Raw genomic sequence first — 26,891 nt, 5'->3', positions numbered from 1 at the left:
TGGGTTGTCTTTATAAAGGTGTTTGACCATATGTGTGCAAAAAAACCCACACATTAGCATTTATTTACTGCATAAAAAAGCTTTCTGAGCTAATCCCACATTAACATGCATACGCACACACAATGTGCATGTACACATACATACAAAAGCACACACCGGCACGGAGTATGCTAAACAAGCACCTCCTTAAAAACACACACAGTTCTATGCCTACACATGCACACTCTTTTTTTTCTCGCTATCCCTTTCAAACACACACACACATCACACTCTCTCTCACGCACTCCTTCTCTCGCTGTCCTCTTCAAACACACACACACATCACACTCTCTGTCACGCGTCCTCTTTCTCTCGCTATCCCCTTCACACACATCACACTCTCTGTCACGCGTCCTCTTTCTCTCGCTATCCCCTTCACACACATCACACTCTCTGTCACGCGTCCTCTTTCTCTCGCTATCCCCTTCACACACATCACACTCTCTGTCACGCGTCCTCTTTCTCTCGCTATCCCCTTCACACACATCACACTCTCTCTCTCACCAAATTATCATTCACTGTTTAGCACCAAGCCCAGCCAATAAATTCCCTTCCACTCCATCTCCGACCGCTTTCATCTCCTGCGTTTTTTCTGTATCTACTCGCTGTTGCCTGTTCCCATCCGGTACGGTTCCTGGCTGACCCTTAGCGCCCCCTGACGGAGAATTCAGTGAATTTGCTTGATAAGGTCCCTGCTGTAACACACTACTACCACCATCACCGCCAGCCGGCTTATTAATATTGTTCTGAGGAGATCCCTGTCCTGGGTTTTGTGTGTGTACAGCTGCCTTGTTGGAAGGTTGCTGTGTTGCTAGGTTTGGTGGCAGATCTTTCAGTAGTTGATGGTCGGCAGGGTGGGCTGTAGCTAGGGTGGTGGCGTTGATTGGAGTTAGCGGTGATGCTGCCTTGCTGGGTACGTGGAAGAAGTAAAGCTGAAACAGAAGTTCAAGCACTGATGTTATGTAATGATAATAATAATGATGATATTTTAGATGGCGTAAATCCTCTTATAGTTCTAAACGCCTCACAATACTGTAAAAAAGCATCCCTTACAACAAACACCATTTACCTTACACAGTAAGTACTCCCAATCCCATATTCTTTTTTTTGCCCCAGAAATCAACTGTAGAATGGAGTAGCCTCAAAGAAAAAAACGAGAAGCATATAGACCAAGACAAAACCTCAATCGCATGAATCCGTCAGTGGAGTCTTTTCCAGCCTCCAAGCACACACACAGAATTCAAAAATCCAGTGAGAATAATCCTCTACAGATGACACATCAAGATCAAAGCCATATTAGAGACGGGCGCTGTGGCGGGGTGGTAAGACGTCGGCCTCTTAATCGGAAGTTCGAGGGTTCGAATCCCGGCCGTGGCCGCCTGGTGGGTTAAGTGTGGAGATTTTTCTGATCTCCCAGGTCAACTTATGTGCAGACCTGCAGGTGGCTTATCCCCCTTCGTGTGAACACGCAAGCACAAGACCAAGTGCGCACGGAAAAGATCCTGTAATCCATGTCAGAGTTCGGTGGGTTATAGAAACACGAAAATACCCAGCATGCTTCCTCCGAAAGTAGCGTATGGCTGCCTTAATGGCGGGGTAAAATTCCACTCGTGCAAAAACACGAGTGTACGTGGGAGTTTCAGCCCACGAACGCAGATAAAAAAGCCATATTAGCAAGGGGAATCAAAATTGTGCAAGCTGATCCATAAGCAGGAGAAGCAAACCACAAACTCAAAAAATTAAGTACTTGTGAAAAGGTCACTGCGACTTACCATGAAGCCCATGGCAAGAGCAGCATGAAGCAAAAAGATCACACCCACCACTGCAAAGGCAACCTGAGCAAAACAGAAAACAATTTTACAAATACATGTAAATTACCCAATTATGCGTTAAAATAATGTATCTAACTAATAATTTCATTTGAAGATTGTATTTGTTTTCCACTATGAACGCTTTAAACTTTCACTGCTGATGTAACAAACAGATAACTCCTCTCAAGTGTATCTACCAGAAAAGCACTGCAGTCACCTTTAGAAGCAAGGCAGTCATATCAGGGATAAATTCAGTCAAATCAAAGGCTCTTCAAAACTCTGCTTGCCAACCCAATGGTCACCAAGCGTATAACGGGGAAACAGCAGTGAGACCCTATCACAGACAGCTCTCCAAAACCCACAGGTGTCTGCAGGCCACTGAGCTAATGATAGCTCAGGACTCAACACAGACAAAATCTACCAAGCTGCTGTGAAAAGGGAAACTACTGCCTGCTGTGAAAAGGGAAACTACTGCGTTGCCCTGTTACATAAATAAAGACCAATAACCATACTTGGTGACAGTTTACCTGTTTTTTGTCTTCTCTGACCGCTGGCCAGAATGCCAGGAGCAGCGCTGACCCTGAGAGCAGTGCTCCAAGCACCACCAACAACCACTGCAACCACCCCACCGGTATCACCCACAGCAACTGAAACAAACCCCACAACAGTATAAAATGCAGTGATGAAAGTTGAAACTGATCAAAATCAGGAAAACATGCACAGACGCCTAGCAGACCCGACTTTTTCCAAACATTTCTATGTGATCTTTTGGTTGTTTTCAAAATGAGGACAAAATGTTTTCTTCAGGAACACCTGATTTCCTGATGGTAACCTTTCGTTTCAGTCCTACGTATGCAACATTTGGTTTTTATCACATAATTTTCTTTCATTCAAGGCTTAACTCCCCTTCCTCAATAAGACTGCGTAATGAAACGTTGTGTACAACTTATTCTTTTTAAAGTAGATTTTGGTAAATTAACCAATGTAATAAATTTGTTAGATGATAAGTAAATCTCCAACCACATTTCAAGATAAAAAAATTAATAAAAGCTATAAACAACCACAATCTACTTTTTTTTTATCGAGGCTAAACTTGGCCTACAGAAATACAATAACTATAGAACATTAATTCAGAACATTTTCACAGCAAACTCACCGAGATAGGAATGTATATGGCCAAAGAGTAGCCATAGACACAGATAAGCTCCAGAAATGTGTAGCGGGCAGGGTTGCCACGCCACCACAGCAGGCCAAACAGAATGAATGGAATCACCCACCAGTAGCTGAAGATGGCAGTTGCAGCAAATGTCACTGAAAATGGAGGAATGATGCAGGAATGAGAACCCAAGGTGTCAATTAACATAAAAATGATGAAAGAGTTCCTTGTGATTAAGAGACTCGGGTATGATGTACTTTTAAAGTTATCATTCAGTGAGACTGTTTGGTGATGCTAATAGTTGACTTGGTCAGTTAACAACAACTTCAACAACAAAATGGTAGCAAGTGGGCGGGGATGTAGCTCAGTCGGTAGCGCGCAGGATTTGTATCCAGTTGGCCGCTGTCAGTGTGAGTTCGTCCCCACATTCAGCGAGAGATTTATTTCTCAGAGTCAACTTTGTGTGCAGACTCTCCTCGGTGTCCGAACACCCCCGTGTGTACACGCAAGCACAAGACCAAGTGCGCACGAAAAAGATCCTGTAATCCATGTCAGAGTTCGGTGGGTTATAGAAACACGAAAATACCTAGCATGCTTCCTCCAAAAGCGGCGTATGGCTGCCTAAATGGCGGGGTAAAAACGGTCATACACGTAAAAGCCGTGGGAGTTTCAGCCCATGAACGAACAAACAAACAAACAAACAGGTAGCAAGACATGTATGTAGATCTATAAAAAAAATAACTGTTTACAACCACCTTCCATTTCATTTATTTCATGTTGGTGTATATACATGTACTAGATGAATACGCGCTTCGCCGGGTACGGCTTCGCCGGGAAGAAGTCAAGCCGAATACCCGGCTGCGCCAGGGACCCAGCTTTGCCGGGTGTACGCCGACTTTGCCGGCGCACCGCACGAAGGAAGGGAGATAAAACGCGCAAAACACTGGAGAAGAGTAAAAATAGTATAACGGGAATATGGATTGAGCGTTGTCGACAGTCACCTTCGTCATGGCGTCCCTCAGGGCGGAGTCCTCTCCCCCACACTCTTCCTTCTCTTCATCGACGATCTGGTGTCTGAGATGCCCAAGGGGACCAAAGCTGCTCTCTACGCAGACGACCTTGTGATCTGGTGCAAGGAGGAGCACGCAAGTACTGCCACCTACAGAATGCAGCAAGCGGCAGATAGGCTGAACGCATGGGCAGAAGGTTGGTGCGTCTCCATCAACAAGGAGAAATCCTCCACCACCCTATTCACACTGTCGCCAAAGCAGAAAGCCGGAACCATTAGGCTTGGTGGAACTCCTCTGAGAGAGGATGAAGAAGCAACGTACCTTGGTGTCACCTTTGATAGACGGCAGACCTGGAAACCACACATTGCACAGGCAGAGACGAAGAACCGGCGCAAGCTAGCCATACTCAGGAAGCTGGCAGGTACCACCTGGGGAGCGAACGAGAAGATACTGAAAACAGTATACCAGGGAACAATCCGACCCCACCTCGAGTACGGCTCCACAGCGTGGTCAACCTCAGCCAAGACAAACCTGCAGACCCTCGACCGTGTGCAAAACCAGGCCCTCCGACTCATCACTGGTGCAATGAAATCCACGCCCATCAAGGAAATGGAGAAGCTTACCACCATCCAACCCCTCTGTCAGAGAAGAGAAGCCAAGACTATGGTACAGGCCGAGAAGCTCAAGTGCCTACCCGACCACCCCATGAAGCACAGACTGAGCAACCTCACCAAGAACCGGCTCAAACGGAGCAGTTTTGTACACGAGAGCAAGAGACTTTCTCGACAGTACAGGGAAGTCCTCCCACAGAACACTCTACCTCTGACTCAAGAAGAAGAGGAAACCCCCAAGGCAACAGAGAAACCAGGCATCCAGATCTGCACCAGTGTTCCACATGTTACCTCAGGAGAAGATCAGAATGACACAGCTCGACAGGCACTCACCTTAGCCCTGACCGACGAACAGTACCCAAAAGAGGCGTGGATCCATGTATACACCGATGGATCAGCAACTAACGCCGTGCTCAATGGAGGTGCAGGCATTCTGATTCAGTTCCCTGGGGGACATACAGCTACATCCAGTGTTGCCACTGGCAAACACTGCACAAACTATAAAGCAGAAGCAGAAGCTCTCATGCTGGCCGCCTCCTTGGTTCAGGACTCCGCAGACCCTTGCTACCAAGTTGTCTTCCTCTCGGACGCCCTTTCAGTCCTTCAGGCCCTAGAGAATGACAAACTCCCACAGCTGGCCAAAGCATTACAGATGGTCAGACAAACCAGAAGAGTTGTCCTCCAGTGGATACCAGCACACTGTGGGATACCAGGAAATGAAAGGGCAGATGAGCTGGCAAAAGAAGGAGCCGTGGAAGACCAACCTGAAAACAGTGTCAGCTTTAGTGAGCAGAAGACAATCATCAAGGCATTGATGAGGCCAAGGACAAACAGAGATGACTACCACACAATGTCCAGAGAGCAGCAAGTCAACCTCATCAGGCTGCGTACTGGCCACAACAGGCTCAATGCTCACATGAACCGAAAGTTCAAGCTGGCGCCATCACCAACCTGTGCCTGCGGTCAAGAAGACCAGACAGCGGAACACATCTTACAGCGATGTCCCTTACTAGATGAGGAACGAAAAGAAGTGTGGCCGTCACCAACTCCCTTGCAGACCAAACTATATGGCAGTCGACAGGAGTTGGAGAAAACGACAACATTTATCACCAGTGCTGGACAGATCGTGTAACCTCTGCGAACGCCAAGAAGAAGAAGAAGAAGAACGCGCAAAACACTGGAGAAGAGTAAAAATAGTATAACGGGAATATGGATTGAGCGTTGTCGACAGTGACCTTCTAAAAATAGAAAGGGGAATATGGATTGACGCCACACGAAGGAAGGGAGATAAACTCTGAAAACACTGGAGAAGATAAGGAAGAGTTACTGGGAATGGATCCAGAGAAAAACCAAAATCGGTTCAGCGCTGCGCGCTGAGAGCACGTGTTGAAATATCTCATCGACCAGGTTGTGTCCGGGGTGTACCTGAATATGGCCACCAAATTTGAAAGAGATCCATCGAGAACTTTGGCCGTGCATCCAAACACACACACACACACACACACACAAGTCGTATATATATACAGATACAAATTGAAAGTGGTGCTTGTCCCATGAGTACTTTAATTTTGCTTTATCAAGATAAATTTACCGTCCAGATGGTTGCTTACTTGGCTTAAAACTGTTCAATTAAAATGTTTTTAAAATGGGTCCCCTCTCACTGCAACATACCAGGCAACGAAGCCGCAGATACTCTGGCAAAGGAGGGCACTACGAAGGACCAGAATGACAGATAAACCACCTTCAAAGAAGCCAAGACCATCATCAAGGCCAAGCAACACAAAAAGTGGTTGCAGCAGCACCCACACTACAACAAAAACGACGCCTTTCACCTGCTCACAAGGTCTGAGCAGGTCCTCATGTTCAGGCTGCGGACAGGCCACAACCGAATGAACCACCACCTTTTTGCCAAGTTCAGAATTGGCCAGTCAGACCAGTGCCCTTGTCAAACAGGCAGCATGACAATGGAACACCTGCTGCAGACTTGCCCACTACACGATGGCCTCAGGAGCCAGATCTGGGCGGAGGCGACCACAGTGCAAGGGAAGCTCTATGGCAGTCTGGACGACCTACAGCGCACGGCAACATTTGCGCGGAGAACCGGCGTTTCCATCTGAGTGATCGACAAGAAGAAGAAGAAATGTTTTTCCGCATTTACCTTTTAGTTTGGGAGGATCTGGTGCATGTGTCGTGCCTAGATCCTGAAAGTGCCTAAGTTCTTGAATTAGGTAGTCTCTTGCCTAATTCGTGAAATAGGCAATGGCTGTGCCTAACCTGTGAAATCAATGTTGAATTTTGCCTAATTTGTGAAATTTTATGATTTAGGCTGCCTATTGCGTAAATTAGGCAGCCTAAGTCGTGAAATTAGGCAAAGTTTTGATTTAGGCACGACTGCTGTACAATATAGGCAAAAATGTCTACAGAATAGGCAAAATCCTTGCCTAATGTGTCAAATCAATTCTAAGGTCTAACTGTTTTACAAATTAGTCAGTCTGTTTGAACGCCAGTAATAATAATGAAACTTAAAATTTAAACATACTGCTATCATATGTACCATTTACATGACTAATTATAATGAACAAATTTTACAAAAGCAAAACAAAAATACCCCTCTACCTCATTTACAAACATTTAAAGTTTACAAAAGGTAAACATTATCCCAGTTTGGACTGGGGTCAAAAAAGGGAAACCCACGACGTTGCAAGATGAATTGTTTGGGTGGCAGTGACTATGGCAGTGATTTCTTGCTTTCTTGCAAGTGCATCTGGCTGTATCGCACTTCCCATTGCAAGAACATTTTTTGAACCCTTGTCCTCCATGCCTTGAATGAAGCTGAGCGATGCTTCTCATTGGTAGGACAGTGTCCTTCACTTGGTCAGCAGTGACAATTTGGAAATCGGCCTCGATAATTAGATTGCGGGAGAGCATAGTGTTTATGATGCCATGCTTGGTGCCAACTTGGTACAGGTCGTTGTGAACCTTCAGGACCACCCCAGGCACGTTTCTGCAATCAAGGCGCCCACGATCAAACTCGCTGACTGGAACAAGCACGCCGTCGTTTTGCAGCAGTGGAACCAGCTTGGCTCTTGTTGTTCGCAGCATTTCAGCACGGCTTTTTTCTTGTCCTTCACGTGCATCTTGTCTGCACTGCGTCAAAATGCTTGCATGATCTTCTAGAGCTGTACTTGAAGTGGCGGCCCCTCCAACTGCACCTTCCACCTCTGCATCATTTTCAGTTGAATTCTGTGGACCGAGTTATTCTAGAGCTACACTTGAAGTGGCGGCACCTCCAACTGCACCTTCTACCTCTGCATCATTTTCAGTTGAATTCTGTGGACCGAGTTCTTCTAGAGCTGTACTTGAAGTGGCGGCACCTCCAACTGCAGCTTCCACCTCTGCATCATTTTCAGTTGAATTCTGTGGCCTGAGTTCTTTGTCAATTCTTGCCGCAGCAGCGTTTTCATTTTCAGGCACTGCTTCATCATTGTCATCCCCAGCTGCCTCAGGCTCAACGCTCTGTTCCACCTGCAACTTGCATTCTGGACAGGACTTCCAAAAGGTCCTCTTCTTTTTATATTTAGTCAAGTTTTGACTAAATATTTTAACATCGAGGGGGAATCGAAACGAGGGTCGTGGTGTATGTGCGTGTGTGTGTGCGTGTGTGTGTCTGTGTGTGTGTGTAGAGCGATTCAGACTAAACTACTGGACCAATCTTTATGAAATTTGACATGAGAGTTCCTGGGTATGAAATCCCCGAACGTTTTTTTCATTATTTTGATAAATGTCTTTGATGACGTCATATCCGGCTTTTCGTGAAAGTTGAGGCGGCACTGTCACGCCCTCATTTTTCAACCAAATTGGTTGAAATTTTCGTCAAGTACTCTTCGACGAAGCCCGGGGTTCGGTATTGCATTTCAGCTTGGTGGCTTAAAAATTAATTAATGACTTTGGTCATTAAAAATCGGAAAATTGTAAAAAAAAATAAAAATTTATAAAACGATCCAAATTTACGTTTATCTTATTCTCCATCATTTGCTGATTCCAAAAACATATAAATATGTTATATTCGGATTAAAAACAAGCTCTGAAAATTAAATATATAAAAATTATTATCAAATTTTTTTTTTCGAAATCAATTTAGAAACACTTTCATCTTATTCCTTGTCGGTTCCTGATTCCAAAAATATATAGATATGATATGTTTGGATTAAAAACACGCTCAGAAAGTTAAAACGAAGAGAGGTACAGAAAAGCGTGCTATCCTTCTCAGCGCAACGAATACCCCGCTCTTCTTGTCAATTCCACGTGCACTGCCTTTGCCACGGGCGGTGGAGTGACGATGCTACGAGTATACGGTCTTGCTGCGTTGCGTTGCGTTCAGTTTCATTCTGTGAGTTCGACAGCTACTTGACTAAATATTGTATTTTCGCCTTACGCGACTTGTTCTAGCCTTGCGATGACCTCCTTTGGCAGGCACGTTCTTTCAAGCCCAGACGTTTTCTTCCGGCCACAGAAAACTTCCAGTGGTGTTCTATTGTTCAGGTTGCGATGAGGGGATGAGGTTTTTTTTGCAGCTGGACGAATCTGAGCCCCTCAGCCCACTTAGTGGTGTCGTTGTCGATGGCCCACTCGGTCAGCATCTGTTTGACATCAGCGTTGGAACGCTCAACAGATCCCTGACTCTGAGGATGACGAGGGGATCCGTGCACGATGGTGAGTCCGGGCCATATCTCGACCATTTCATTGATCACGTGAGCAGTGAACTCCCTTCCGTTGTCACTTTGGAGCACAGTCGGTGGCGTAATCATGCAAACAAATATCAATTAAGTTGTAGGCGGTTTCTGCAGCCGTCTTTGTTTTCATTGGACGAAGAAAAAGGAACTTCGAGAAATGATCTTGATAATTAAGGATGTACTTGAATTCCCTATCAGGCGCAGATTCCATTGCCTAAATTGTACAGCAGTCGTGCCTAAATCAAAACTTTGCCTAATTTCACGACTTAGGCTGCCTAATTTACGCAATAGGCAGCCTAAATCATAAAATTTCACAAATTAGGCAAAATTCAACATTGATTTCACAGGTTAGGCACAGCCGTTGCCTATTTCACGAATTAGGCAAGACACTACCTAATTCAAGAACTTAGGCACTTTCAGGATCTAGGCACGACACATAGAAGAGCACTATCTGGAGTTGTTTTGATGTGTGAAATGCCACTGCTTACCTTTGTGGAAGTCATAGACCCAGTGGTAGTTCTGACCGGCAGCCTGAATGTAGTTGGCAAGATTCCCAGCAATTGCCGTCGTGAACACCAGAGTGGTGCATATCCAAAACGGACCTGGAATGCAGAAAATGAGAATGTACTCTCAGAATCTGCATATATTTACATAAGTTAGTTTTCTGCTACCTACAGACATCAGACCACAATGACACAACTTCCTTACTCTACCCATCAAACCAAGACACTTGTATACGCAAAGACACCAACAAATACGTTTCAGGGAAAATGAAAAGCAGCTTACCATAAAGATCAGGGTTGGGTCTGATGTGAGAGTCCAGGTAGTTTCCACCTGGTCGTGGCAGCATGGAGCCCAGGATTCGACTCCCCACCTGGGTAGTCTCCACATCAAAGAACTGCTGGTAATACTCAAACGTCCAGAACGACATGTTCTTCTTATCCTTCAGGAACTGAAACAGCAAAAAGTGTTTAAGGTCACAAACATGTACTGAAATTGAGTTAAAAAATTCATGGCAGAATGATAATCAAAACACAAGTTTTCAGTTCTGAATTCTTTCAGAGTTTTGGTAGTGGTGGTGATGTTGGTGAATGTGAGATATGGAAGTTTGCAGCAAAGCTTGAATTTGACAATGAACTACATTTAATCGGGCAACATTTCATGAGCACTAAAAACAAGCATGCCTATATGCACACAAAAAGAAGCTTTTTCTTTTGTGCCTCATTGAAGATTTTGTGTGTCTCTCATTGAAGAAGAAAAACTATCTTGTAATCTGTAAGAAGTGGATATGATTATGGCGTGTGTTCTGAGTGTTAACATGAGTGTGCATTGTGTGTGTATCACTGTATGTAAGTGACAGATAATGGAACTTTTGACAAGGATAAAGGCTACACCTTTTCTTCCAACCTGTCCTTACATCCAAGATAAATTTATAGTAAAGGATAAACAGGTAGAACAAACAAACAAATAAGCAAGAATTAAGCAAACAAACAGCTTGACATTTTTTTTAAAGTAAGCAAAACCTGCAAAATGTTCAATGTGCAGAGAGTGAGAGAGAGAGCAGGATAACCTTTATCCTTATAGTGGGGCGGCTTAGCCCAAATGTTCAAAAGAATTGTGCATTTTGTTATAGAAGCACCAAATTTGGCACAAATGTACATTAATATGTTGCGAACATTTTCAGATAATGGGCCACTTGAAATTCTCTCTATATGTCCGCCATATTGGATTTCAAAATGGCCGCCACTTAAAATCTACATTTGCTATTATCTCTGGACATAATGCAACTATTGACTTGATTCTGGTATCTAAATGTATGTTTTTGGGGGTAAGGAATCCAATGGTACCAATTTCAACTTAATATTATCTATCACAGTCTGTTATATAATTGTATTTGGAAATTATCTAGGCAAATATTGGATTCAACACAATACTTTGAAAAGAATGTCTTAGTTCTGTAAATGTCTTCGGTATAATACTGACATGCTACATGGTCTAGTATCTGAGGCTAGGTATATACTGACATTCTACAATGGACTGGTATCTGAGGCTAGGTATATACCGGTACTGAAGATACGTGTACATAAACAGTGTCATGTTAACAAGTTGAGCATTGCCACAAGTACATGTATGTTGTTGACTCATCGTCATGTGCAGTCCCCTTCACACACACAGAGGGATGTGCACTGAAGGGCAGCCTTTTTGCACTTGCAGCGCCTCACACACCCTTTCTTGCACTTGCAAGAAACCAGCTCAATGCAGCTGTGAGCTGCCTCAGGTAGCCTGGTCCAGTAAGGTGTGCCCAGTAAGGTAATATATTGTACTACGTTGCAAGCCCCTGGAGCAAGTTTTTGATTGGTGCTTTTGTGAACAAGAAACAATTGACGAGTGGCTCTATCCCATCTCCCCCCTTCCCTCCGTCGCGATATAACCTTGAATGGTTGAAAACGACGTAAAACACCAAATCAGGGATGTCGTTAGGCGTCGGACATCGGACAAAAAACGATGAAAATCCCCAAATGTCCGATTCACATTGCCGCATGTCGGTCAGATGTCCTATCGTTTTAGCCTGAGCGTGGTCATTGTCCGATATGTACTCCATTCCTTCGGACAGCGCGATATTCGTTAATTTTCATTTCAAGATACAAATCTTCTAAAAGACCGAACGCTCTCGTGTTCAGCTGACACTGAAGTTGTCAGTGCCGCGTGCGGATCTTTTCTTTTGTCGGGAATTCCCGAACCGTTTGCGGTATGCGCCGTTTGGGTATAACCGTCTCGGTGCAGCGCACTGATCTAAAAATAGTGGATTCTTTTTAGATCAGTGCATGCTACAGGAGTACGGGAGACAACTCCAACTGACTAAATTTGTAGTCTGCTTTTGTTTTCGATACGAGACGAAGCACTGCCGCTGAAAAAAAACTAAAGCCTGCAAAAGATCAGCATTAGATCAAACCGATCATTTTGTTTTTCAACTTTTATCCAAATCATGCAGTATTAAATCAAAGGAAGAGCTCTGAAGTTGTTCATGTTGGTTTCTTTTTTGTGGTTTCTTTGAAACTAAACAAATACAACATTATACGCACACTGTGTTGATGTGTTTACTATATTATGTGTGTGTTCTACAGCGCGCGCGTGTGGGTGTGTGTGTGTGTGCGTGTGCGTGTGTGTGCATGACTTTGGAACAATTCCATGGAATGTGTTATAAGCTGTTTGGCGCAAATTCATAATGTCCTATTACACTTTCTGAAAGCGGTCAAATGTCCTATTGATGCTGAAGAACTCAGGACATTTGTCCTATAGGTATGAATTTGTAGCAACATCCCTGCAAATAAAGAAAGAAAGTAAGGTGTGTAGTGTCCTTTCCCAGTTGGTTGGTGGAGGGAGCTCTGGTGCTGGCAGCAGTATCTGACCCCACACATGTCCATCTTGATACACTGCCCTCTTGACATGTTCCTCCAGAGTTGCCTTTGTTGGAGGGATGAGCTGCACATTGTTCTTCCTTGTGAAGATTTTCCTCCTGGCCTTGTCAATGGCTGTGCATTTGCTGGTTCGATCATACAACAGGATCACGAACCTCTCGATCATGCGCATTGCATCGTCAGGTATGTCACGCGGTGCAGAGGACAGCAGCAGCAGCAGCGCCTCAGTGAGTTCTGGCAGTACCGTCCAGACTGCCCACGCAGTCTTCTTGCCACGTCTAGCAAAACTAGACACAGTGTCGCATCCAGTTAGAGCGTGGAACATTGGCAGTGCACGAGCCTTCTCTCGTCCCAATCCAGCTGCTAGTTTGTGTGCTGCTAGGTATCGGAAACTCTGGCCTGTTCCGAATGCCAGCCACAGTTTGTCTTCTGGTTGCAACACCTGTGCCAGGGACACTGCCAGCACCACAACATCAGTGTCTACAGTCCGGATGAGTATTACATGGTGTCCATGCTGGGCTGCGTGAGATGCATGCAGCAACATCCGACTGTCAGCTTCTTCATGGTTACATGGGGCGAGTGAGGTCAGATCTGGCAGTAATGACGAGTTGCTTGTCCTCCTGGTCAAACCATTCCATGAGAGTTGCTGAGAGGAACCTGAACAGCTCCGTCTTGTTGCTGTCCACTCGTAGGAAGTTCTGCCAGTTTCCTGGTATGGCTGCGGCAGCCACCACACGCCTTGTCCCCGCTTTGCACGTGTACTACCTTTCAGTGAATCAGCAAGGTAAGTATCCCAGACCAGATCCAGGTGTGACACTGTTTGCAGCTTCGTGGACATACATGGGATGACGATCTGTTGTGCATACTCTTCAAAGGTCTTTGATGCAGCCAGCTTCAGCATCTGGACGATGGCTGCTCCATCAAGCACAATACAGGTCGTGACAGGAGTCTCTGTCTTTGCGTCGGAGACTTCTTCAAAGCATGTGAGGAGATCACTCTTAGTACCAGTGCAGAGGCTTCCACCATCAGACAATGCAGGAGGACATGCCTGATTCTCGTGACGAAAGAACTCCTCAAGGTTTCCATCCCTCGTCTGGCAGCCAATTTACATGCGTGCGAAGAGTTCACGGTCATTCTTGATGGAGGCGAGCTGTTGCTGACCTTTGCTCTGGCTTCTTGGAGTGGAAGTGCTGAACACCTTCAGCTTGTTACGAGGAATGGGGTCGTCCACTGCCTTTGTTCTGTCCAACAGACACTCTCTGGTGAAAGCCTCGAACTGCTCTTGGCCAATCCTCTTGGCATTCATCACGGTCTCCACGGCAGCAGGACCTGCGATCTCCTTTGTGTCCAGTTTGACTACATCCTGACTCTCCTCCTCGAATGGGTTGCCCATCTCCTCTATGACACCAACGAGAGAGCGAACATCTTTCACAAATGAGGCCTGTACACTTGGCGTCTGATCATGATGACGTGTGTCTGCTGTTTGCCGTCTCCAGTGTTGGTTCCCATCCTGGAATTCTTCGATCACCCTGGCAACTTCTGGTCCCGCAACCATCCAGCGACGTAGGGCACTAGGGTTTTCAGTGAGCCCAACTGGTCCACCGTCTCCTTTGACGCAGCCATTATTCTGCTCATGTGCCTGGTCAATCGGGATTGAAGAGAACACCCTCTGTGTTTTCTGAACGGTGAAGTGGCCTTCCCTGAATTTCCTGGATACATCTGGGTGTTTGGTGGTGAGTTCGGCCATGTCCTTCAGGTGCACTGGTATCCACCTAGCATAGTGGGTGTGATCCAGTGCGTGGAACCAGTGGACCAGCTCTGTCAGAGCAACGATGTACATCATTAACGATCCCTGCCTGAGAGAACGCACATACACTTGAACCAACAGTTCTAGTTCCAGCACGGTTGCCCAGTAGTGAAACTGGGGAATGTCTTCTCCTCTCTGGCAACACCAGTCTTCAAACTCGGGAAGGTCCTCTGCATCCCTGGTTTCTCCCAGACAGTTGTGCTTGTAGACATGGTGTTGCAGGATGTACAGTACTGCTGCAGTCAATGTCAAATGTAGATCGTAAAGCAGCCATGTAATGTAAAGCAGCCATTTTGAAATCCAATATGGCGGCAAATACTTGACAATACCAAGTGGCAATTGGTACCATTGGATTCCATGCCCCCAAAAACATACATTTGGATACCAGAATCAAGTCAATAGCTGCATTATGTCCACAGATAATAGCAAATGTAGATTTCAAGTGGTAGCCATTTTGAAATCCAATATGGCGGACATATAGAGAGAATTTCAAGTGGCCCAATATCTGAAAATGTTCGCAACATATTAATGTACATTTGTGCCAAATTTGGTGCCTGTATAACAAAATGCACAACAGGTTTGCTATGCTGCTGCACGATTACTGCAATTCCCAGTGACATTTTAAACCTAGTTTACCTCTGTCTTTTCTCCCTCGTCTTCATCATCAGAATCAGCAGCAGAGTGAGGAAAGTTGGTGAAGGTATGGGTCTTTCCTCCACCTTCAGCTGGTTTGGACACTGGTGCCCAATCATCATCATGGGGGATATCTGCAAGCAGATATAGGTATACGTACTTTTCCTTATCAAGCAGACTTTTTACTTTGACATTTTCAATTATATAACTGAAACGGAGTGGCTTGGGAATAGATGAGTCAGATTTTGCTCCGGCAAACCAAGGCTCAGGTGTTTAGGCCGACTAATTGGTAGTCTTTTACTTTTGGCCGTGGCTGGAGATCTGGCGAGTCGGTTGCAGAGCCCCCAGACTCGGGGACCAGCACTCTCCACAAGCTACCTATATTTTCCGAGGTCCGATGGGTCGTTCATTAAGATTTTCTTCTAAAGTTCAATTCAAAGAACTGTGGTCAGGGAAAACTAGGAATCTCTACTTTGCGAGATACTGGTGACAGCTGGTTCTCGCATCTGGAGGCTCCAAAACCGACTTGCCGGTTCCAAAGCCACTCCGTTTACTTTTATTTCAAACAAACTGCAGTGGAAAGATGGTTTTTCAACTTACAACACAAACATTGGTTTACATAGAGTTTGTATAAAGTTCTTACCCTGAAACTGCAAGTCTCCATCTCCATTCTTTTCCTGAAAAATAGAAGATGAAATTCCAATGACACAAACTGTGGGCACATGATTAACCTTTTTGAGTTCCTGAAAGTGACACTGACAGTATGAGTAATGAAGTCACCAGTAACAGTTACCCTTCCAGTTCCTGAATATGCTGATTTAAAATATATATAATTCACTTTATGATTGTCTGTTTTAACTTTTAAAGTGTCCCCATGTATCAAATTAATCAATAACATAACAATATGTAGACTGTAGATAAAACTCAGAAAAAGTGACTTAAAGCTGTGGTGTATTTATGACTTTCCGGGGCTAGGAGGTTGAAAAATTGGGACAAAATCATGTACAGATTTCTGTACAGCAAACACTACCCGAAACCCCACCTATACGGCGTGTATGACCTTGAGAGCTTCAGTCAACGCTTGAATTTTGCAGTGGTAACATCCGGTTTGCTCTCGCAGAGCTGAGCATATTTGTCAAGAAGGATCGAGCAGAAAAAATAAACGACTTGGCAGGGATTCGAACTCAAGGCCTCGGGGCCTCGAAATGTCGGGTCCGATGTTTGAACCGCTAGGCCACTTCACCAGTGTTGTCAAAGATAAAAAATTGATAATTTTATATCATTCTACGCTTCAATTACCATTCATGCGTTGCAAAAATGTAAAAATTGACATTAATATTTGCCTTTATTTGCAAACATGTTTTACAGAATCGCAGTACATGTTTACACCGTCATGCTACGCGACATTCGCGCCATGCAAATAGCTGCGATATCTCTATTTACAACATGCAAGAAAATGACAAGAACAGTAATTGAATCTCTCCAAAGCTCTGTGCAGTTGAAACCAGACATCTAAGAAATGGTTATACATGTATTCACTTCTGAACAACGGGCGGATAGAGATATAAATCATGCTGCTTCAAGAATAACATAACATGAATTCATATCAATGTTTTTCCTGCTTTTTCTCAATTGGCGCAGTAGCCTAGTGGTTAGGACATGAGACACGAAGTCTCGAGGTCGAGAGTTCGAATCTTCGCCGGGGCGTTTATTTTTTCCCCTTGATCTCTCTTGAAGATAAAATATGATCAGTCTTGAGAGAGCAAACCGGATGTTATCCCTGCAAAATTCAAGCGTTGACTGAAGCTCTCAAGGTCATACACGCCGTATAGGTGGGGTTTCGGGTAGCGTTTGCTGTACAGAATTTTGTACATGATTGTGTCCCTATTTTTCAACCTCGTAGCCCCGGAAAGTCATAAATAGACCACAGCTTTAAGTGTTCTGCTTCATTCGGTTCTGGTGGTTTGCTTATGAAGTTAAAGTCATTGAGAGGTAAATATTAGCCCTTCCGTCCACTCTAACTCAACTTCTTCAAAAGTAAATACAACTCAATAAACCAAGCAAGCATATGGATGCATAAACTGTATTCCAAACACAAAAATGTGCAGTTAACTGACCGAGTCCACGTCGATGCTAACAGACGACGCCATTGTGATACACAGAACAATGCTGCAGCAAATGACTACACGTAAAATAAAAGTGATTTAACAAAATTGCATTCAACATCAGAATCAACTTACGGACAATTTAATTTCTGTCATTTTGTTGTGGGCTGCTGAACTTTTCCTAATCATGTATGCCAATACTAAGTTATGTTCTATTTTCACTGTGAGCCTATCACAGAAAAGTCATGGCGTCCTTCTCAACACGTGGGAGAGTGTTATTGACAAAAATTAGTCCTAAACTTCCTGAAAAATGGAAGGGAGGTCGCCTTGAACGCATAGGTAAGGTTCTAAAGGTGATCTTGCATGTTTCAGAGACTATGGTTTTCTTATGATTGAGGGCATGTGTTTAAATTTGCTCATACTAGATTCAAGATTGTGTAAGAAACTGGTTTCGATTTGGTCACTAAACGTTTGGCAAAGGTCATTGCCGTTTTGACAGGGTTGTTGATGATGACTGACTGACTGACTATTAGGGTTTAACATCCTCTTAGACCAACTGGTCTATATTGGGACAGGTATTGGCAATACGCTGAAGAGAGATATGGTGTGATACTTTGATTCGAACAAGCCCGCTGTCAGCTGTGGCTATCTTCTTCGACACACCAGCATTGGGTTTGTCTCGTCAAAGTATCGAAATACGATCATGATAATCAGAGACGAGAGATGATGCATGCGTGTCTTCCAAGCCCTGAGACTTTCGCTGTGAACGTGGGATCTTTTTCGTGCGCATGTGTGCACACGGGGGTGTTCGGACACCGAAGAGTCTGCACAAAGTTGACTCCGAGAAATAAATCTCTCGCCGAACGTGGGGATCGAACCCGCGCTGATTGCGACCAACTGGCTACAAAGCCAGCGCGCTACCAACTGAGCTACGTCCCCGCTCCCTGTTGATGGATTTGAGGATGCTGACTGGTAGGGTGCAGCGTGAAACAAGCACACACACTCTCTCTCTCTCTCTCTCTCTCTCTCTCTCTCTCTCTCTCTCTCTCTCTCTCTCTATATATATATATATATATGTATATATATGTATATATATATATATGTTGACCCTATATTAGGGCGAGGGCTGGATGTAAAAAAGCAATATTCTTGCTTATCTATTACCCTCGATAATAAAGATTTTGTCTTGTCTTGTCTTGTCTCTCTTGAAATAATCCAAGGAAAGGACGTTTTGACAGTCATTGTGAAATGACACAGTGACAGTCCCTGTGTCACTTTATGTTTTATTTTATTTTACTTTTTAGCTGTTCAGTCCATGAATATTTCCATGCACTGGAAGAAGAAATAAGATAATTAGGCCGTGATTTTGTAGAAAAGGCACATGTATTGTTACATAGAAAGCCACACGCATGCATGTAGTAGGTAGGTAGGCTGTCAAACAAGAAATGTTGAGAATCACAATGCAAAACTAAAAAAGACGTTGATAACTGTCAGGCTCAGATTGTTTTAGAGCTGTGGCAGAGTTGCATCCCTTGGCAACAGTGAGACAAACACTTCATGACACGTTAATGCTCAGCGGTGGCAAGTGTTCAAGGTGTTGCAGTGATCAATGAGCTCCGCTGTTAATGTTACGCAGTGTTCTCTCTATGTGATGTCTTTTAATATGCTCATCGGAGCTCACTATATTCACTTATGCCCTGATCACTTTCTTCCACTCAGTAGGCCAAGAAAAAAATTCAATGGTTTTATATTTTTCCTCCCTACCTTAGAACTTATTATGACTCTTCAAAAATATATATTCATTAAAATTTGAAAAATGACAAAATTTGATTTTGTATACTTTACAAGGAAAGAAACTCTTCTCCGACACCCAGGTATCACAGCTTAAGCAATTTCAACCAATAGAAAGCTACATGCGCCTGTCTAAATAAAAAAATAAACTTCAATTAATAAATAAAAATTCAAAGAACGGGAAGAAAAGAAGCTGACCTACCAACCCTTTTTCTTTTCTTTTTTCTATGCCTTGTCATCGAAAACAACCTTTTTTTTATTAGCCTTAGTAGCAACATGTGATTGCCTCGGTTTCCAAGCGGCGCAACTCTTCCACGGCCCAGCCCTTATAACAAAACCCACTGATAAGTGATATTTGTTTCCGAAATCCATCTACTTGTGTTGACGTTTAAATTTTTATCAGAAACCAGCACTCAACAGTATGAAGAAAATTAGTTTTCAGCTAAAAGGCTTATGTCTTAGTAGGCAAAAGGGCACACAAAGTTTAGGGTGATATGGTCATTTAAATGATTGATATATACTTTCATTGAAAACTTTAAGATCACTCAGAACGTGTATATCTATGCGGGGGTCTGACTAAATGCTACGCGGACACACGCGGCGTTGCACTACCTTGCGCTACCGAACTAAAGCATGTACATGTACTATTTTACATATATATATATTTATAAAACATCAGATATTGTGAAAGAAACAATTGAAAGTCAGCGGAGACTTTCTTCCGAGATTTGTAAAAATCTCTTAGCAGAGAAAGATAGAGACAAAAAGTATCCCTTCACAGACAGTCTATTTGGAGCATCAGACCCTCCTCAAGGGGGACCAAGATTTACAATGCAAAGTCCCTTTGTGGGGGACGTATCACAAGGCCAGGAAATCTAGTTTTGAGGAGGACCATTGTTTTTGTACCTAGACCAGACACGTGTTTCGACACTATTGTGTCTCATCAGTGGTCAGGTGGTACTGATCGCGAGAGTTGTCAACCCATGGTGTCCAACTAAGAAGCAAACCACTCTATGAATATATATATATAGTATCTTCACAACATTATCTGACTTTATATCAAGTTTTAAGTCACAGAAATAAAAAAATAAGGGAGTTATGATGTATTTTTCGACGAGCTATCGAGCGAAAGTGAAAGCATCGCGGTTCAGCGTCCGGCCATATTCGCATTGATCTGAGAACGCAGGCTCAACCTCAAAATAAAGAATGTTCATGTAATATTTGTATATATTTAGAATCTTCACAACATTATCATACTTTGTACCGAGTTTTAAGTCACAGAAATTATAAAGAAAAAAAGAAGTTATGATGCATTTTCGAAGAGCTAGCGAGCGAAAGTGCAAGCATCGGATAGCTGCGTCCGACCATGTTCGCATTGTTTTTAGAATCGCAGGCACGACCATAAATTAAAGTACGGTTGTTTAATATTCTTATATTTCTAGTATCTTCAGGACATCATCTGCCTTTACACCGAGTTTTAAGTCACAGAAATAAAAAATAAGGGAGTTATGATGCATTTTGTAAGATCTAGCGAGGAGGATGATAATGATGATGAAAATTATGATTATGATAATGATGATGATGATCGAAGGAATGGAGCAAAAGAGAGCGATAACTAGAAAAATGAACATCAGCATGTACAACAACAACAGTCTGCGTGTGAGTGTTTGTTTGTGTATACGTTCGTGTGTGTGTGCCGGCCCGGTGTGTCAGTGTGTGCCCGGTGTGTCAGAGTGTGTGTGTGTTTGTGCCCGGTATGTTCATGCAATATTCGTATAGATCTAGTATATCCATAACATTACCTCCTGATTTTGTATCGACTTTTAAGTCATAGAAATAACAAGTCGCGTAAGGCGAAATTACTACATTTAGTCAAGCTGTGGAACTCACAGAATGAAACTGAATGAACTGCATTTTTTCACAATGACCGTAGTCCGCCGCTCGTGCAAAACACAGTGAAATTAACGAGCCTGTTTAGAGTTAAAAAAACAAAGGAATACTGTACTCACCAATACAAGAACGAGACAAGACGGTACGAATTTTCGCTTATGGAAGCTTCATCAGGAAAAACAAGAACACAAAAGACAACAAAAAGCAGACGCAACACGGAACGAACAAGGTTTGAAAAAAAATGGAGGGGAAACACGCACACAAGAGAAGGAACTCTATGAACGGAAATGAATGAAAGGGGAGAGAAGTGGTTGGATGATGTCATGGGCACAGGCATACTAGACTAAAAGTGATACACATTCATAAAAGGGGGGGGGGGGGGGGACCAAGGGGAAAAAAAAAAGGGGGGGGGGGAGGGGGGAAAAAACGTACGCACACACACACACACAACCAAACACATGAATACACACATAAGCACACACACACAGGTAGCGTAAATCACAGTATGTTTGGGGAATACAAGTACATCACATTTTCGCATTCAAACCGTGAGGTGTGGATGTGCCCAGGGAAAATATGAAATCGGACTCTACTTGTTTTCTGTCTGTGGAGGTGCTGTACATTTGCCAGACACCTTTCACACGTGCATCCAGGGAGGTGTGGTTGCTGCTGTTGAAATGTTGGGCAACAGACCTACAGCGGCGATGCCGAATATCTGCCAGATGTTCGGTGAAGCGGGTAGAGAGGGTTCTTTCGGTCTCACCAATGTAGAGTACTTTGGGGCATTTGAGACAGGATATGGCATAGATGAGATTGCGGCTGTTGCAAGAGAACGTGCGTTTAATGTTGAAATCTTTTTGGGGGCCGGTCAGAGTGGTAGAATGGCAAATGTGGTTGGGGGCCGGAGCCTGTTTAGCGCGGTAGTGGTTGCGCTGTGCTGCATAGCACGCTTTTCTGTACCTCTCTTCGTTTTAACTTTCTGAGCGTGTTTTTAATCCAAACATATCATATCTATATGTTTTTGGAATCAGGAACCGACAAGGAATAAGATGAAATTGTTTTTAAATCGATTTCGGAAATTTTACTTTTAATCATAATTTTTATCTTTTTAATTTTCAGAGCTTGTTTTTAATCCGAATCTTCTATATATATATATATATATATATACGACTTGTGTCTGTCTGTGTGTGTGTGTGTGTGTCCGCGATGCACGGCCAAAGTTCTCGATGGATCTCTTTCAAATTTGGTGGCCATATTCAGGTACACCCCGGACACAACCTGGTCGATGAGATATTTCAACACGTGCTCTCAGCGCGCAGCGCTGCGCTGAACCGATTTTGGTTTTTCTCTGGATCCATTCCCAGTAACTCTTCCTTATCTTCTCCAGTGTTTTCAGCGTTTATCTCCCTTCCTTCGTGTGGTGTCAATCCATATTCCCGTTTCTATTTTTAGAAGGTCACTGTTGACAACGCTCAATCCATATTCCCATTATACTATTTTTAGAAGGTCACTGTCCCGGCGAAGCCGGGTATTACTTTTCTCCAGTGTTTTGCGCGTTTCCTTCGTGCGGTGCGCCGGCAAGGCCGGCGTACACCCGGCAAAGCCGGGTCCCCGGCGCAGCCGGGTATTCGGCTCGACTTCTTCCCGGCGAAGCCGTACCCGGCGAAGCGGGTATTCATCTAGTATAACATATATATATGTTTTTGGAATCAAAAAATGATGAAGAGTAAGATTAACGTAATTTTGGATCATTTTATAAAAAAATAATTTTAATTACAATTTTCAGATTTTTAATCACCAAAGTCATTAATTAATTTTTAAGCCTCCAAGCTGAAATGCCATACCAAAGTCCAGCTTCCGTCGAAGATTGCTTGGCCAAAATTTCAATCAATTTTATTGAAAAATGAGGCCTCAACTTTTACAAAAAGTCGGATATGACGTCATCAAAGACATTTATAAAAAAAATAGAGAAACAAATTCTGGGGATTTCATAAAGATCGGTCCAGTAGTTTACTCTGAATCGCTCTACGCACACACACATACACCACGACCCTCGTCTCCATTCCCCCTCTATGTTAAAACATTTAGTCAAAACTTGACTAAATGTAAAAATGAAGGGAGTTATATGATGCGTGTGTTTGTGTGTCTGTCTTTGTGTGTGTGCCCGGTGCAGTATCAGAGTGTGTGAGGGGGGGGGTTGTGAGTGTTTGTGTGTGTGCGTCAGTGAGTGTGTGTGTGTGTTTGTATGCGCACACGTTCGCATTCATGCGTGTGCGTGAATGTGTCAATTTTCGCAAATAGCACACACACACACACACACAGAAACATACACATTTTCATATCGACGTATTTGAGAGAATATTGTCTCTGTGAGAATGAATGACTAAATCTAAGGGATCAAAATCGCCAAGAATGGAGTTACGCAGAAATTCCACGACGACATCACGCATGTAGTATTTGGGCCAGTAGGGTTCCGGTCAATAGAGTTTCGAACGGTCCAACCCCCATCCTACTCAAGTTGTTACGCGAGCACTCAAGTTGACACGATTGACATCGCCCCTGTTTTCTATGGCTGAAATGACAAGCCAAATTGTGGATGAGGCACTTCATTTGTCATACTACTCTTATCGACTTCAAGTTGGTCCCAAAGAAATATATTACATGTAGCCTCCACATTATTGATCCCGGACACGAGACAATTTTGTCGAAAGTGTGAAATTGACTTGATGTTGTAGTTGTTGCTGTTGTACATGCTGGCCGCTCACGCACACACACACACACTCACTCACAAGCACACATACACACACAAGCACACATGAAATTGACTTGATTTTGTTGTTGTTGTTGTTGTACATGCTGGTAGCTCACGCACGCACGCCGGAACTCTCGCACACACACACACAAACACGCATATATACTAATTTAGATACTGTATATATAAACAAAATTACATTTACATGCATCATAACTCCCTTCATTTTAATTTTTATGACTTAAAACTCGATACAAAATCAGGTAATGTTATGGATATACTAGATCTATACGAATATTGGATGAACATACCGGGCACACACTGACACACCGGGCACGCACACACTGGCACACCGGGCACGCACACGCGCACACACACACACAAACACTCACGTATACACTAACAAACACAAACACACTCACACGCAGACTGTTGTTGTTGTTGTTGTTGTTGTTGTTGTTGTTGTTGTTGTTGTTGTTGTTGTTGTTGTTGTTGTACATGCTGATGTTCATATTTCTAGTTATCGCTCTCTTTTGCTCCATTCATTCGAGTATCATTATCATAATTTTCATCATTATCATCCTCCTCGCTAGAGTCTTCCAAAATGCATCATAACTTTTTAATTTCTGTGACTTAAAACTCGGTGTTAAGGCAGACGATGTCCTGAAGATACTAGATATATAAGAATATTAAACAACTGTACTTTAATTTATTGTCGTGCCTGCGATTCTAAAAACAATGCGAACATGGTCGGACGCAGATATCCTATGCTTGCACTTTCGCTCACTATCTCTTCGAAAATGCATCATAACTTCTTTTTTTCTTTATAATTTCTGTGACTTAAAACTCGATACAAAGTATGATAATCTTGTGAAGATTCTAGATATATAAAAACATTACATGAGCATTCTTTATTTTGAGGTTGAGCCTGCGTTCTTAGATCAATGCGAACATGGTCGGACGCTGAACCGCGATGCTTTCACTTTCGCTTGATAGCTTGTCGCAAAATACATCATAACTCCCTTATTTTTTTATTTCTGTGACTTAAAACTTGGTATAAAGTCAGATAATGTTGTGAAGATACTATATATATTAAAAAAAAAAAGTACATGTACATGCTTTAGTTTGGTAGCGCAAGGCCGCGTGTGTCCGCGTAGTATTTAGTCAGACCGTCTATGGGAATAGTAGGTGTTATTGCTATTTGCATCATGAATTTATGCATGATTTTAGAATGTGAAACAACTTTCCTTTCAATCAGCTAACCGTCTGTATTTGAAATGACCATGAACACTTGATTGAAGTACAGGGTAAAGTATGTGCTGAGTGTGTGTATTTAATTGTCCTATCTGTCAATCAGGTGGCTTCTTCAACAGCATATTCACAGACTACAAGGCGGCGGTACTGGACGCTGTGCAGGACATGAAAGACGCCCCCAGAAAGGCTACCTTCTACATCAGTCTCCTTACCTCTGGCGCTGTACTGGCCAAGACCAGCCCCTCCGAGAGCCACTTTGAAACAGCGCTGTCCGACTGCCACCACGACCTCCTCCTTCTCGGCGACCCCATCAGGAATCGCCAATCAGATGATCACATTCAGACAATACAGATGTACTACCGTGAAGGCAGGATTCGTTACACAAACTGTGGTCTGTTCTCGCTGATATGGCTGGCCGGGTACGAACCTGCTGTGGACACCTTTGATGCTCGCTGCAAACTGGTGAGGCCTCAGTGGCTGGACTTTCACAAGCAGGTTTTGGACGTGGGTGTGCTTGGACGGTGGTTCTACCTTCGCAAAGCTATGCATGAATTCGATGTGAACCCTGATGAATGGGACGCAGAGGGGCATAGAGTGAAGAGCACGCCGACTGCTATAGGAGTACAGGAAACCCAGTGATTGTGCTTTGGCTGGTGCTAGCCTTGTAGTTCTGTTGAAAGACTGTACGAGTGTTTGTGTGGTGCGCCTGCATACATACATACATACATGTGTGTGGTCAGGTTTGCAAGGGAGCGATAGAATGAGTAGGAAGCCACAATTGTGTGTAATAAAAGGACAGAGGGTGGAGCAGTTGTTCAGTTGAATTGGGATGATTATGATTGAACTCTTCGGGCTTTCAGTTTTGTGTTTCTAATGTGTGGAAACTGCATTGCATGACTTGTACAAGTCGGTGTACATGGTTTTCTTTTCTCTGTAATTGGTTGTGTGCTTTACATGGATTATTTTTTGTTGTGGTTTAAAATAAACATGGAAAGAGAAACATTTTATTTGGTAATTATGTGTGTGATTCTTGAAAGTTGAATGCATGCAAGTGTGCAGGTATGAGTGTCTGCAATTACTTGTTTTTTACAGTGAAAGTACTCCAAGTTAACCATATTCAAAATATTTCACTGAAGAGGTACATGTATTTTGTTATGAAATTGGTCGATTCTCAGCCAGTTGTTTTGCACTCTAGCCAGAGGTTTATTTCTTGCACCCAGCCCCAAAATGAATCATGTTCGCAGAAGTGGTGAATGAATTAGAACAGCGCTATTATTAATTTTTGGTCCCTCTCTAGCCAACAGAACTTTTACAACTTAAACATCCTATACTATGAACATCCTGCCTTGGGAACCCATTAGCTTTCCCTGACCAAGCTTTGTTTTGGGGTGGGTCAACAAGGTCAGGCCTGGCATGGAAATTTACAAGCAAATGTGGGGCAGTGTCAGGCACTGAACAGTAGATTATCCCACACAGGTGAAAGACCACCCATTAAATAACTACCGGATACTCACCCGTGTGTATATCATATAAATAAGGTCGTGTCAAACTAGTGTGGCAGGGACCTAATTTTCCACTGCTCATGAAGATAAAGTCACCGAAACAAACTGGGACTGGGTGGCCGAGTGGTAACGCACTTGCGCTCAGAAGCGAGAGGTTGCGAGTTCGACCCTGGGTCAGGGCGTTAGCAATTTTCTCCCCCCCTTTCCTAACTTAGGTGGTGGGTTCAAGTGCTAGTCTTTCGGATGAGACGAAAAATCGAGGTCCCTTCGTGTACACTACATTGGGGTGTGCACGTTAAAGATCCCACGATTGACAAAAGGGTCTTTTCTGGCAAAATTGTATAGGCATAGATAAAAAATGTCCACCAAAATACCCGT

At 43.5% G+C, this 26,891-nt stretch overlaps 2 protein-coding genes across 2 annotated transcripts; one reads left to right on the top strand and one right to left on the bottom strand.

Annotated features, from left to right (window-relative positions):
* Positions 1 to 412: 412 nt before the first annotated feature.
* LOC138967068 (protein YIPF1-like) lies at positions 413 to 17,383 on the bottom strand. Its single transcript, XM_070339548.1, has 9 exons — positions 17,337 to 17,383; positions 15,863 to 15,896; positions 15,223 to 15,353; positions 10,147 to 10,312; positions 9,849 to 9,962; positions 3,007 to 3,161; positions 2,378 to 2,497; positions 1,812 to 1,874; positions 413 to 971 (listed from the first exon to the last, which is right to left on the bottom strand). Exons 1-9 carry the CDS (start codon positions 17,367 to 17,369, stop codon positions 555 to 557), a joined length of 1,233 nt encoding a protein of 410 aa, XP_070195649.1. The 5' UTR covers positions 17,370 to 17,383; the 3' UTR covers positions 413 to 554.
* A 174-nt stretch (positions 17,384 to 17,557) lies between these two features.
* On the top strand, positions 17,558 to 26,016 carry LOC138967070 (mitochondrial import inner membrane translocase subunit Tim29-like). The gene is made up of 2 exons (XM_070339550.1): positions 17,558 to 17,663; positions 25,115 to 26,016. Exons 1-2 carry the CDS (start codon positions 17,570 to 17,572, stop codon positions 25,648 to 25,650), a joined length of 630 nt encoding a protein of 209 aa, XP_070195651.1. The 5' UTR covers positions 17,558 to 17,569; the 3' UTR covers positions 25,651 to 26,016.
* The last annotated feature ends 875 nt before the right edge of the window (positions 26,017 to 26,891 follow it).

This window comes from Littorina saxatilis, linkage group LG5, assembly GCF_037325665.1.
Source record: "Littorina saxatilis isolate snail1 linkage group LG5, US_GU_Lsax_2.0, whole genome shotgun sequence".
NCBI classification, from domain to species: domain Eukaryota; kingdom Metazoa; phylum Mollusca; class Gastropoda; order Littorinimorpha; family Littorinidae; genus Littorina; species Littorina saxatilis.
This window is presented reverse-complemented; position numbering and strand designations above follow the sequence as displayed.

What these genes read in the sequence shown, in the direction of transcription:
- LOC138967070 (XM_070339550.1), top strand. Translation starts at nt 17,570, where the DNA reads ATGGCGTCCTTCTCAACACGTGGGAGAGTGTTATTGACAAAAATTAGT. An exon ending in AGGTCGCCTTGAACGCATAG is followed by an intron (nt 17,664 to 25,114) that starts GTAAGGTTCTAA and finishes TCTGTCAATCAG; the next exon opens with GTGGCTTCTTCAACAGCATA.
- LOC138967068 (XM_070339548.1), bottom strand. Translation starts at nt 17,369, where the DNA reads ATGGCGTCGTCTGTTAGCATCGACGTGGACTCG. An exon ending in TGGAGACTTGCAGTTTCAGG is followed by an intron (nt 15,354 to 15,862) that starts GTAAGAACTTTA and finishes ATCTGCTTGCAG; the next exon opens with ATATCCCCCATGATGATGAT. An exon ending in CCATATACATTCCTATCTCG is followed by an intron (nt 2,498 to 3,006) that starts GTGAGTTTGCTG and finishes GGTTTGTTTCAG; the next exon opens with TTGCTGTGGGTGATACCGGT.